General features: G+C 40.1%; 1 protein-coding gene across 1 annotated transcript in view; it reads left to right on the forward strand.

Moving 5' to 3' along the window:
• The window catches only part of DNAAF9 (dynein axonemal assembly factor 9), a 63,947-nt gene that overhangs the window by 40,378 nt on the left and 9,410 nt on the right, over positions 1-14,159 (forward strand). Inside the window, exons 23-31 of the mRNA XM_072335895.1 lie at positions 1,596-1,684; positions 1,921-2,019; positions 2,285-2,402; positions 4,312-4,400; positions 5,682-5,840; positions 7,989-8,114; positions 9,810-9,847; positions 13,453-13,588; positions 13,945-14,031. Coding sequence (XP_072191996.1) covers positions 1,596-1,684; positions 1,921-2,019; positions 2,285-2,402; positions 4,312-4,400; positions 5,682-5,840; positions 7,989-8,114; positions 9,810-9,847; positions 13,453-13,588; positions 13,945-14,031 — 941 coding nt within the window. The remainder of the gene's footprint in view (positions 1-1,595; positions 1,685-1,920; positions 2,020-2,284; positions 2,403-4,311; positions 4,401-5,681; positions 5,841-7,988; positions 8,115-9,809; positions 9,848-13,452; positions 13,589-13,944; positions 14,032-14,159) is intronic.

Consider the following 14,159-nt stretch of genomic DNA (forward strand, 5'->3'; position numbering starts at 1 on the left):
ACAGTTTTTAGGATTTATCAGTTAATCATCTGGCATCAAGTTTTGCTCAAGTTCATGGATGAGACATATCTTTTGTCTAGGAGGTGGTATCTCATGAATGAAGACTAGTCATGAGACCAAGTGTGTTCCTCAGTATGTAAGCCATGTGAATCAGGTATTATATTTTGTTAGTGCCTTCCTGCAGCTGTTTATTGCTTTTTTCCAAAATCTATTCTAAAACCACGTAAAATTGGAATTATGTAGACACATCTGTTGCTCAGCAGACAAGTAGCTGCAAGGATTCACTGAGCTGCAGCTCGTGGTTTTACTCTTCTGCAGTCGTATGACACGATGCCTTGTTTAACAGACTTCCTGTAAATATGATCTAATTATTTCAAGCCCCCTTTGAAATAGGAAACAGCAGTTCCTCATCCCTCCAGATCTCAATGCTTTCTGTTCCTTGTATAACTGCAGTGTTGGTTGCAAGACTTCAAGCATGCAGCAATGGAATCTGGTTGGAGGATTCTCCAAAGACAGTGCAACTCCTTTCACATCTTCACCGTAATTGATAGTTGATTTGGCTTTGGGGTTTATGGATTTCTCTGGTTTTCTAATACTGTAGCAGCATTTTACCCCCTCTTTTAAGTCATACAAAAGGGATGCTTCTTGTAAACCAGTTTTCTTGGGTTCTTTTTACAAGTTCTCACCCAGTCTGACCTGCATTTTTACTCTATCCCCATCCCTTCGACTTCTAAAGGCGACATCTATCTGTCTACCAGTCCTTCTTCCCATCCCTTGTAAACATTTTCCTTGGTCTCTTAGCCATTTTTTTTGAAGCTGTCATTTCTTTAGCTGTATGACTCATTCTACAGGAGTAATTTGGTCTTTTGTTAATATCAAAACTTTATTTTGATGTTTTTTTTATCTCGGTGTTCAGCATGTTTAGGATGCCAATTTGTTAATGGCAAGCAGTCTTCCCCCTCACACTCTGCCCAAACTGTTTTGTCTTGCAGAAAATTATTGTGAAAAATGACAATGGCTGTTGCCTTTACTTAGGAAAAGAAGGGAAATACCGAATGCTTAAATGGCTGCGTGATTCATCTGAATCTGATTTCTACTTTCAGAATGCCATTCATATTAATGTGACTTGGCTAGAGCAATAGGATGCCAGCCAAAATGCTGTTCCCTAGAGAAACGTGGACTTAGGTTGTGAAAAATAAAGTTTTTCTTACATTTCTAGAAATACAGTCTTACCTAATGGTAATCGCAACAGTAATTAAAGGAGATGTATATGAATTCAGTTCCTGCTGCACTGCAGTTGGACTATAAATGCTTTGCATTTCTAGTAGCAAGGCATGCGAAGGCTGAGTGATAAATGTGAGACTGGGCTGCTTCAATCAAGTTGTTTCTTAAAGTCATTCCAGTCTAGCCAGAGCTTTCAAATTTGATCTGTGGAGACTCACTCCATGTTTTGAATACTTCCAACAAAACCAGTATCATGAAGGATGATCTTAACGGCTAGCTAAAATGAATATGTCCTATAGGTGAATGAAAGAAAGTCTTAAAACAAATGTTGCAAACTAATGATCCTTACAAGTTGGCCTCATCTATTGCAGGTTTACTCTTCGTGGCAAAACCAAACAAACTCAGGATTATCTTTAAGGGTTGTCCAGGAAGAATTCCTGTCTGTGGAACAAAAGAGACTGTAAGTTCACGCTACAAACTCAGCTGTAATTAGAGGTTAACTACATGCTGCCATCAGAAAAATGCTGACACTCACAGATTTTGATAATGATTCAAGAAGAGATTGCTGCATTCTTAATGCAACGCTTGTTTGGGGTTTTTTTGTGTGGTGCTTGTTATTAGCCATCTGGTTTAAAGAAGGGAAACTTCTAGGCTTTCCTTTCAACTAACCAATTAATTCTGTGCTTTTTTTTTTAGACATTCCAGCGTTCAGAAGCTTTTCAGTTCTTTGTCTTCTCCTTCTGGGGAAAGATGCAACGAGTTGAAAATATCTGCTGCCCTCCCAGAATTAGAGAGGTGAGAAATGATTTTTGTTTCTAAGGGATTAGGTTCAAAAGGAACAGTGCGAAAATATTTTCATACATGTAATGCTTGTCTAGAAATTGCTTATGTAGTAAGTCCGTCTTCCCACTTGATGTTTTTACCTTGGGATGAATTATTTCCTCTCTGGGAAGCCTCTGTTTGGCCGTTTCACAATTTGACTGGAGTTATTTCCCAGCTAGTTATATAAATGAAGTATTTTGCTCTGAACTGGACAAACATTTCTTTTCTTTCCTGAAAGGTTCATGCAGCACTTTGCTGTCAGCAGCGTCAGTCGTGAGCCGGTAATGTCAGCACATCTTCCTATTTTGTTGCAACAGTCAGAAACCATTCCTGACAGCAGAGCAGAAAGCGATAAGGTAAGTAAGCAGCACAGTGTTGCCTCCTATCCCTAGTGCTGTTTACCACATAATTGCCCAGAGAGGCTGTGGATGCCCCATCCATCCCTGAAGGTTTTCAAGTCCAGGTTGGACAGGGCACTGGGCAGCCTGGTCTAGTATTGAATGTGGAGGTTGGTGGCCCTGCCTGTGGCAGGAAGGTTGGAGCTTGGTGATCCTTGAGGTCCCTTCCAACCCAAGCCATTCTATGATACAGTGTCATTCATTACAAAACTGATGTAAACTCTCTCTGCTTCCTTTCCAATACCACCAGTTGATCCTGAGTTTGCTTCAGGTCTGTTCCTTAGAATGAATTGCCCTGTCTTGTTTCCCTGTTTACATGACTTATTTTTCTTTTTCATTTAAACAGTCTTTTTGGAAGTGCTGATGGCCCTTCAGCCTGATAAAATAGAGGCAGAAAATGAGGAGCAGATCTTCAACTGAACATTTTTCTCTCATGTCCAGAGATTCAGCCCCGAAGCAGTACTTTGTTTTTTATGAATTGCTGAATAATTTAACTGAATTGTTCTCTGGAACATAAGTCCTTTAAATAGCATGGAGGTAGCACATGATATTTAACATTTGCTGATATTATCTGTGGAACATTCTGTTCTCTATAGGGGCAACAACAATTGTCAAACTTACGGGGTGCTTTAAATAGGATTTTAGTAGAAATTATTTCTTTGTAACTTTCCAGCATTTGAAGTCTGCTGTCAGCAAGAAAACCAAGGCAGCAGGAATATGGCCTTTGTCTTTGGATATTGTAATATGGTGGCAGCCTTATTTCCTAGGGTCTAGTTCAGCCACCATTCTGACACTTAAGTATTAAATAATAAGCACTTCATTGTGTTTTTAGATCTGATTTTAAGGTGGGTTTAAATGTCTTTGTGAATATTTAAAGATTCTTTTGACATTCATACCGGTTGCTATAAAACATTCAGTCTCTTCTCTATCTCTATTATATATACTCAGTGCCTGTGGGCATAGGACACGATGAAAATAACCTATAGGTGATAGTCTTCAGCTATAATGTGGCAAGAATCTGGAAGAGATAATTAATCTGCTAGTAACAGGAACTGCTACCAGAGTAATTTCCTTAGTCAGCTTCAGCACAGAGTTGTTTTCAACCATGTTTCCAGAGCTCATTTGCTTGCCTCCGTACTACGTGGTTTAGAGCTGTATATATGCTTTGGAGATGCACTCTGGCTTCTTTCTGCTTCTCTGCTCCGATCCCTCTCTGAACACCTCAAAGAATACAAAGAACAGCAGCAGGGCTGCTTTATGCAGAGTAACTCTTGCCATGTTGGCACTGTTAATGTGCAGCCTCTTCCCAATCCATCTCAAAGCTGTACAGAGCTTTGCTTAAAGCTGTCATCAGTTTTTCTTACAACACACTCAGTGTTCAGTATCAGAAACCCGGAGCTTCTCTTTGTGTTTGTCATTAAGACAGTTCAAAATACGCATCGCTTCCTTAGAGCTGTTTTCTCAAATACTGTTGTATGTATTTAAATTCACCCTTTTCCTCATAACCTGTTTGGTGTCTGCAGTGTTTTGTCTCACATTTGCGTTAATAGTTATGTAGGTTTTAAGGTACGTTTTTAATGTTGGTTTTAATGTAATGGCATTGGCAATACTCTGTTGGTATTTGATTATCCTTTCATTTTATTTAAGGTATAAGAACAATGATAAAACCTCTTCCTTAAATGATGTATTATCTGATTGAACATGTAGATGTTATACAGTCAGAATGTTCACTATCTTGCTGTTTGTGTAATGCCACTTGACTTTTGTATTTTGATTTGAGGCTTTATGGAGATAGAGCATTGTATGTATATGTTGCTGACTCGTTTCTGCTCTTACAAGTTCTTCCCTTTCCTTCCCTGTGTTTCAGGTGGTTATCACCATCATAACAGGTCTTCCAGGATGTCGCTCCAGTGATCTGTGTGCTTTCCTCATCACTTTTAACAAGGAGCTTGGGAGGTTCGTATGGTTCTGGTTTTACTGTCCACAGCAGTGGACTTGCATGTCATCAAAGAGCTGTTCGATGTGAAGGAAATAGAGTTATGAATGCTTCACTTCTTTAAAAGATTATCTCTGTTTCTGACTTGTAATTAGGTCTATTGTAAGAATAAATTTGGTGATTATTACCAAGGACTTTAAATAGTTCTGCACAGCACAGTGTAGGGTGTATTTTTGGTTGGGAAGCATTTAAATGCGTACAGCTCTGTTATTTCAGGTATCTCATTTAACTGAAGTGCAAGGTAGATTCTTTTTCTGGTTGTTCAGAGAAGAAAAACGTCACAGATTTCTTTGTTGATGTTCCTTGTTACAAATATCAGAGGTATCATTATAGATCTGGTCTATCTGGAACTGCCACTGATGTTGTGGACAGTTGAATCTTAGAAGGTCCAAATGAATCCTGTCTGAAGCATGGAAGTGGTCTTGTCACAATGTTAGGAGCTCCCATTTACTGACTTGTGTGGTAACGCATCATTTCTTCTTGGAGAAAGCACTGTATTAATGGTCCTTTCAACAGCGTTGTTTTTAATCTGCCCTACTTTTCATTCTGCTTGTGCAGTAGGGAGGTATATTCAGGACATGCATTGTATTGCAAAAAGACAAATCTGCTGTAGGGATTTACCATTCTGTGTGTTGATATAGATCTTTGATCTGGGAAGCAAGAAATTCTTAGCCTTTTAAATCTCACAGCCAAGCACCGTAGAGAGTTGAATCTCAGTAAGGTTCTAGACTGTTGTATTGTGAGACTTTTAACTCAGAGACTTCATATTAGCAAGCTGATGTGGAATATCGTGGTGGTTGTTTTTATAGGGTGAACGTGCAAGGTGAGTTTTGAATGTTCTGTAATACCAAATTTCAGTAAGTTTTCCACACAAATGTCATCGTTACGTCTTGCAGTGAGATACTTTCACATCCAGAATTGTTCTTAAATCACGTTAGTGTAAGATTTGTTTACTGCAGTATGAACAAAGATGAGAATTACTCATATGTGCATCATTTGTGTTAAAAAAAAGACAAACCCAAACAAACAGAAACAAAAACACAATAAGGAGAAACCACAAACCCTTTTGGCACTGATTGAAGGAATGTGTTCATTCTGGAATGATAGAAAAACTAAGTAAATTTCTCTTTTGCGTGTGTTATGAGAGATGTGGAGCCCTGAGGGTTGTCAGATTTGTTTTTGGTTGGTCAAAACATATGATGTCATAGAAAACGTGTTGTTGTTGTTTTCTGTTGTTATAGGTGGTTAGTTTATCGCCAGACTATGGATAGCCCTGAATGCTTCAGTGCAGCCCACTTCCAGCGTTATCTCTCTGGTGTCCTGGAGGCTCAGCAAAAGCACAGTGTCCGTCAGTCCACTTATGCCAGGAAGAGCAAGCGACTCTTAGTGGTCTTGCAAGGGTAAATGTTTGAACTTTGTTTGGACTGTAGCATAGAATAGGGGATTTTCTGTTCCCTTCTCATTTCCAAGGCATTTTTAAACTACTTCCATCACTTGGAGGCATTCATATTTCTGTTCTAATGTGTGGTTCTCTGTTAATTCCGTTTAATGTATGCACTAAACTCAACTTTCCTGCTGCTGGTTAATTTTATTGCTTGCTGCTCCATTGCAGGAAAAATTACCCACAAATACACAAAGTCTTCCTTCCTCTACATGGGAGGAAGGACTGAATTTGATCAGTATCCTCTGTTTCAGAGATTGACTTTGTGCCTCATATCCTTTCCAGCTGGACCTTAACCTGTTGTTAAATAGCACTCCACTGGAACAGATATCCCTGTGCCCCCCACCAGACATAGAATCATAGAATCACCAAGGTTGGAAAAGACCTAAAAGATCGTCCAGTCCAACTGTTCACCTATTACCAGTAGCTCCCACTAAACCATGTCCCTCAACACAACATCCAGTTGTTCCTTGAATACCTTCAGGGTTGGTGACTCCACCACCTCCCTGGGCAGTCCATTCCAGTGCCTGACCACCCTTTCTGAGAAGTAAGACATCTTAGATAGAGAGGTGATGGTCCTTTCAAGGCAGGTTCATCAGTATTGTCTTCATGTTTGTATTCTCACATCTCCTGCAGACCTGTAAGAGCCCTGGTTGCCCACATTTAAAGCCATAGATGTAGGCAGGAACAATAGATCACGGACAGCATGAGATTATGTTGCCAGCTTCACTCTAGAGCTGCAGGTGAATATTCTTGAATATTCTGTATCCCTCTATGGCATTATTGTAATGCATAGAGGGAGGGTTGCATATTGTAGTTCCTGTTGGTACACAAATGAATTATTGGCAACAGACCTATACTTTGCAACTAACAAAACACTAAAACACACAATAAAGGTTTTACTTGTTAAAGAATGTGGAAAAGCACGTTAGCTGGCTTCGTGGTGTACCTTCCACGTACCATTTTCTTTGTAAGATCACAAAAATATTGAAATTGTTTTGATGAAAAATGAGGGTGGAGCACCTCCCTGTTTCTTTCAGAGGAAGATCTATTGTGTTTAAGGCATTGGATGACTGAGAACGTTTCGGTAACTTCTAATTTGTGCAGCTTCAGAACTGAATTTAATTTCAAGAAGTGTGATATGGTATGAAATAAAAACTATAATTATCTCTCCCGGCTTCAAACAGTACCATCAACTTTTGAAAGATCAGTGAATGCTAGACAGTCATTAATGAACAAATTTATAGTTTTCACAAGTAAATGGCCCATTCAGTTTACAATGCTTTTTTTTCTCCAAATATAAACTTGAAAGCCTGAGCTGCTGTGTGTCTTGCTTATTTTTTACCATACCTACAGAAAACCTCTAAACCATATCTCCTAGCTCCCTATCCAGACACCGCTTGAACACTGCCAGGGATGGTGACTCCACCACCTCCCTGGGCAGCCATTCCAGTGCCTGACCACTCTCTGAGAGAAAAAGTTCCTTCTTATGTCCAGTCTAAACCTCTTCTGATACAAAGTAGTAGATCAGGTTGCCCCCCAGTAGTAGTAGTAGTAGATCAGGTTGCCCCCCAGTAGTAGCAGTAGTAGAAGATCAGGTTGCCCCCCAGTAGTGGTAGTAGTAGATCAGGTTGCCCCCCAGTAGTGGTAGTAGTAAATCAGGTTGCCCCCCAGTAGTAGTAGTAGTAGTAGTAGATCAGGTTGCCCCCCAGTAGTAGTAGTAGTAGATCAGGTTGCCCCCCAGTAGTAGTAGTAGTAGTAGATCGGGTTGCCCCCCAGTAGTAGTAGTAGTAGTAGATCGGGTTGCCCCCCAGTAGTAGTAGTAGTAGTAGATCAGGTTGCCCCCCAGTAGTAGTAGTAGTAGATCAGGTTGCCCCCCAGTAGTAATAGTAGATCAGGTTGCCCCCCAGTAGTAGTAGTAGATCAGGTTGCCCAGGGCCCCATCCAACATGGTGGTCCTTATTTCAATTCTTCAAGAGTTTTAGCTACAAAAAAGAAGTGTCATGAGTTTTCAACGTTCTAGATGATGAACATTAGGAAGCAGGGGTGATGTTGGAAGATTTTGCTCTGTTTCTCTGAAACCTTGTTTTGTTTTGTTTTCTTACAGATATACTGATGTTATTGATGTTGTACAGGCTCTACAAACTCATCCTGACCCAGATGTGAAGTCTTCTTTCATCATTGGGGCAGTTAATACTTGCGTAGAGCCACTGAGCTGCTATATAGAGCACAGGTACACTATGTAATATTTTTAGCAATCTAAGCATGGGCTATTTATGAGTTTGAGGTCACTGTTATAATAACAGGCTGTATGATGGCTAAATGCCATAACCCTCTTAAATCCCTCAAAACTGTTAGGTGATTGGACTTGGATGAACTTTCAGTGTTCGGTTTATAATGATGAAATTTGATTTGGACTAGGTGTATAATTATGCAATCTTAATAGAAGTTTATTGTGTGGAAAGTTCAACGAGGCATTAGCATACTCCTCAAATGATGTTTAATAGGAATAGTGTTTTGTAAAATCTGGATCGTTGTCGTGCTTCGTGTTTGTTTTTTTGTAGCCATTCTTCTGTTATGTAAGTGGGACACACATCACATTTGGGGTTATTGCTTATATCACTGAATGTTAAATTAAGATTTCCTGCATTCAAAGCGTGGAACATGAGGAAAGAGGTCACAAATGTAGTGGAAAAAGAATGGCAAAGCACAGAGGCAAAAGCATTGCAGGTATTAAAAGTCTGATATCTTGGGTAACCACAGAGGCAGGTTGGGAATTAATCCATTACAAAACCAAGGAGGTAATGCCTTAAAGTAGTGTGGTTCTTGAAACGTGAACCATTGACTTCTGTGCTTTACACTAGCCAATGATACATGTTATGTTGCTGCTTTTTGGGGTTTTCATAGCCAAGATTGTAAGCTGTAGGAACTACGTAAAATATTGGTGAATTGATGCTGGAGTGCTCTTCTAAACTTGTTCTTTCCCAAGTTATAGTAGAGACCAGCTCATTCCCTCAGTGTTTTGTGGTTGTGGCACTGAGTGGTATTTATAGCAGCAGTAGCCTGCAACCCTTTGACTAACATTGTTTGTCTACTGAAGTGCAGTAGCAATTGAAGGAAGAGGCTTAGCCTATGCTGTAGACTATTTATGTCTCACTTTGAAGTTTCTGCTGATAAGAGCTTACAAATGAGCCACATAACTGCCAGTGACAAATCTTTCAGTTGGAAAGCTTCGGCAGTTTCACCACAAGTGACAAGAAAAGTGATTTTTGATGTTTGACTTACAACTTTCACAGTCAAGAGAAGCAAAACACTTTCCTATCCCAGAAAGCTTACGGCTCTGGAGATCCAATTCTTTTATACACTAGGGTAAAGCTCTTTGCAGTGTTGAACAGCAAGCCAGGACAGGGGATAGGTAGCTAAATACAAACAGGTAAGGTATTGTCTCCTGTTCACAGCTTTTCTCTGTGGGATAAAGTTAATACACATAGTTGCCACTTGTCTGATCCAATAGCGGATGTGTTATAAAATGGTCAGAAAGCATTATGTAATATCTTCTCAGAAAGAATTCCCTTCTGTATTCAGAAGGCACAGTTCTTTAGGGCAAGCTTAACACAATTCCTGTTTTTGTTTTTTTTTTTAATTAAACAGACTTCAATATTACTCGTGTTCCTTTCTGAGTTCCTAGAATACAGAATAGACTTCATGGTGGCAACTTGCTCTTCAGCAAGTTCTGGGGGAAGAGCTCTTCAAAATGCTAACCTAACTGGACCATCCCCATATATAGATATAGGAAAGAGAACATGACGGTGGATTGAGTAATAAGATTCCAGCTGACAGTGTCCAAACGTATGGAAGCATTTGAACTGAAGGGAGATGTAGAAGTAATACCAATTGTCTATATGTAAATTTTGTTCTTATATTGCAGACTTCTATTTCCCAAGTTCTTGGACCAGTGCTCACAAGGTACGTGTCATCACTCTTGAATGTAAGCTATACAGAACAAGTAGCTGAGCTGTGTGGCCAGATAGATACACTGTAAATGCATACAGTAAGAGGTCATAATAAGCTCTTGTAGGTAAGAACTCTCTGTGCAGAAGTGACAGTTTCTCTCTATGTAGGTGCATGGTGAAGATATAATAACCTGTAGCTTGGTGCATTCTAGCTGTTCTCTCCTGGAGAATGGATTTCTGAAGACCATAAATTAAACTGTTTCCTTGGAGCTACTGTAATTCAGGATGTGTTGCTAATCTAGCTGCCAAATGGACGGGGTTTGAAAGGAGAGCTCTGTTTCCTCGTACATACCCATCTTTTCTATGGTTAAGTATGAGGAAATGGAGCTCTCCTTCCATTCCTCCTGTTTTGAAAAGCTAAAAATGAGCTAGTTAGCTTGTTTCCTATATCCAGTTCTGCATACCATACTGGGGATCCTTTTGAGTTTCATTTGACATTACAGCAGATGAGTACACTTGCCAAAGAGCTGTTTCTTACCAGTGTATTTAGTTTTATGTCCTGACTCTGAAATGAAATGTTTACTGCATCATTTTCCTTGTCAAATATGAAACCTTGAGTAGCTGTTAGCACCTCTGTGTTTCCTGCCCTACCATCAAGTAAGTAGTTTAATTTACAATAGCAAAAGCAAATTCAGCAGTAGCACCTTTACAGGTCAAGTAATCATAACTTTAAGCAACCTGAAATCAGACAGAGCAGGAAGAGTGGGGATTTCAAGACACATTCAGACAGCAGTTACCATGGCATGACTTTCTGATCTTGTCACAACTCCGGGACTGTACATTTTTGTTTTAAATGCAGTTGTCAAAGCAAGATGCTGCACTCTCTTCTTGTGGCTGTTCAGACTCTGTACTGCTCTGATTTGCTGCCAGAATTATGCCACTTGTTATTTGTGTGTGTGTGAAGGAGAGCCCCCAAAAGAATGAAGTCACGAGCAGACTGGAAAGTATGTAGGTGCTATTACGTAAATCAGTGCTTTGTTCTCATTTGTTAGTTTAGCAATTTTAAACATTAAAAGAAAAAAAAAAACATGCTTAGAACAAGAATAGCTAATTTCCCTACGAACCCCAGAAAAAAGAAACTATTGAGACTTAGAATAATGTTCCTCTGGCAGCAAATTAGTTCTGCATGTGGCAAGGTTTTGTCATCTAGTTGGCAGATACAGAATGTGACATCAGGATAGCCTAGAGGTCAGTTCATGCAAAGCAAATCTTTGTCTGCAAAGTTTTAGGAGGAAAACTGCTTTGAACTGAGATGTCTGGCAAGTCTGAGAGTGTAACGCAAACACAGAATTGGGCCCTGGGCAGCCTGGTCTGTACTGGATCTGGAGGTTGGTGGTCCTGCCTGTGGCAGTAGGGTTGGAACTTGATGACCCTTGGGATCCCTTCCAACCCAAGCCATTCTATGATCACATTTATAATAGTATGAATGTAAAGTGGCTTGGAATGAACAAAGCTTTTATTTCCACCACCCCTTGCAAAAAATCAAACGTTTTGTAGGTTGTGGAAATGCAAACACTACAGATGTGTCACTGCAGAGCAGTAAGGAAAAGAGCAAGAGGGAGCGCAAGATCCAGCCTTATGCACAGCTCAAAGTCTTGGCTGCTGGCTCAACAGGAGCAATACTCAGCAAGACCTTCACTGGAGGATGCTTGTCCTGATGTCTTTGTCTTCTGTACCCCAGTAGTGTTAGTGTTACTGCAGCACTGATGGGCTGAGGCAGCATTGCACTGGGCATTGTGCAAGTATAAAGAAAGGATACACATGGGTATAGGCAACAGATACAGAGGCGGTGGTGACAACTCAAATAGAAAAGGTCAAAATGATTATAATGCTGTATGGGCTGCTTCAAACAGCTGTTTTTTGCCTGGGTTGCACCACCTGTCTATCAAAGCAGAGTTGTTGACTGTTGCCAGCTAACGCAGGGCTCCTCCAGGGTATGTCCATAGGTGTGTGCAGATATATTCATAGGTGTGTGCAGCTGAAGACTGAAAGTTCCATGGATTCTGTTTCCTGCAAGGCTGTGTGTGAGCTTACAACAGGAGTAACAGCTAGCACCTTAGAGCTGTCCCCTTTAAAGACAAGCAATGGAAGTGGTAGAGAAAGTGAGAAGGATGGGATGAGATTTCTCCAGTTTTTGGATCTGCTGGATATTTTATTCCTTGAATCTTTTGAACTCAAGCTTTGCCAGCTTAGATGCTAACGATTACCTTATCTCTCCGAGGCACAGCTATTCTAATTGTAAAGTATTTTTGTGACACAGCCTGTTTATTGTCCCAGCCTCACTGAAAGTATAACTAGCATTTTAATTAAGCTTTGCTTTAAAATCAGTGTCAATTTTGAGGCTGCTAAAAGGAGGGAAAAAAAACCCCACAACACAGTGCCATTTAGCACACCCATAATGTGGTGGTTGTTGATTAGCTGATTCATAATTTTCATCTTAATTGCATGATCTACGTAGTAATTTCAACCATTTATGTGACTTAAACTCCTAAGCATGCTTGCTGTTCATCTCCCTAGTCTCTCTCAAGGGAAGCGTATAGTGCAGTAGATTATAGATGTTTCTGAAAATGGAATGGAAAATTCTATGGGGGATTAAGAAAAAAAATAAATACTAATGATGGCAATTGGCATCTGTTATTAAAATCTTAGCTTGGAAAGGTCGGCGATGCAACTCACAGTTAATGGGAGCATATGGCATAATGGTAACCTAGAATGGTTGACATAGAAACCCATAGAACCATAGAGACATGGAAGATCTTGAGCTGGAAGGGGTCCACAAGGATTATTGAGTCCAACTCTGGATTTCTGCATAAGGAAACCAGTGCCAGGATAAAGATTTCTTTAACTTCTATAGACTATTCTGTAGGAATAACTTCAGGCAGCAGATGACAATGTGAACTTCATTATGTGTTCTGCTTTAGTGGTGATGAGGTGGAATGTGTCCTGGTTCAAACACTCATGGGTAGTTGAAGAGTTTACCAGGCTCTCTTGCTATGCCTGCACTTGGAGGGAAGTGTTTGAGCTGCACACATGCACATTTTTGAGCAAAGAAATGGCATTTCTTCTGCATTGTGGACAATATTGACATCCTAGGGATTCCTAAAAAGCTGGTGTTCCTCTTTGATGGAGAAATTTGCTGGCCTGAAATTCATTCTGGTGTAGCACCGCCTCAATGTAATTGTAAAGTAGAGATTCTAGAACACTGATATCAGTTGAATGATAAATCCTGTGAATCATTGAGCATTTCTTCCTCATTAGTCAAGTCGTTGATGATTGGTGTTAGTAGAATCTTTAATGTTGGACAAGAGATCACCCAGTCCCAACCTCAACCCACCATAGCCGTGCCTACTGCCCATGTTCCTCCATGACACCTCTGTGCTCCACCATTCTGGAGCACCTCTAGGTTTGGTGACCCCACCACTCCCTGGGCAGCCATGCCAGTGCCTGACCACTCTTTGGGAGAAGAAATGTTTCCTAATATCCAATCTAAACTTCCCAGTTGTTAATCGCTGCTGTGTGCCTGACTCGTATACGCTGTCTTCTGATTTCCTTACACAGGTCTGGTGAGTAATGTGATATTCACAAGTCATGCTACAGAGCAGAGGCATCCACTCCTTATGCAACTGCAGAGCCTCATCCGAGCAGCAAATCCTTCTGTTTCATTCATCCTGGCAGAAAATGGAATTGTCACGAGGTAATGTTAATCACCATCCACCGTTTGTCACTCTTGGCAGATGGGACACTTGCCTTTAGAAGCTTGCATCCTCTTGTTTTACTCTGGTAACTTACACAGATGCCCGTTTTTTCTTAATTGCTTCTAATGTAAAAGGCATCTTCCCCTTACATTTATGGTTGTATAAATACAGAGATTAGGAAACGTATGTTTTTGCTTGTAGAGGGTGATTTATCTCACTGTCACTGTCATACTGGTGGGAAGATACTCTTAATTTACTGTGGCTAACACATTGTTTTATTTAAGCAGAATACAGATAGTAGTGTCCATTTTATTGAGGTCATAAATTAAATATGTTCATCTTTATCCCTCTATAGGAACGAAGATATTGAATTAATTCTCTCAGAAAGCAGTTTCTCAAATCCTCAGAAGATTAGAGCTCGATATTTAATGTATCCTGGCTGGCAAGTATCTAGACTGAGAAATATTAAAACTATTTTTCTAATTAACTTGAAGATTAAAAAGTCTCTCTAAGTTAATTTATCCTCTTTTTAAGACTACTCATTTGGAACAGAAAATAGCTTTGTAAATC

The sequence above is a fragment of the Excalfactoria chinensis genome, chromosome 4, assembly GCF_039878825.1.
Source record: "Excalfactoria chinensis isolate bCotChi1 chromosome 4, bCotChi1.hap2, whole genome shotgun sequence".
Classification (NCBI taxonomy): Eukaryota; Metazoa; Chordata; class Aves; order Galliformes; family Phasianidae; genus Excalfactoria; species Excalfactoria chinensis.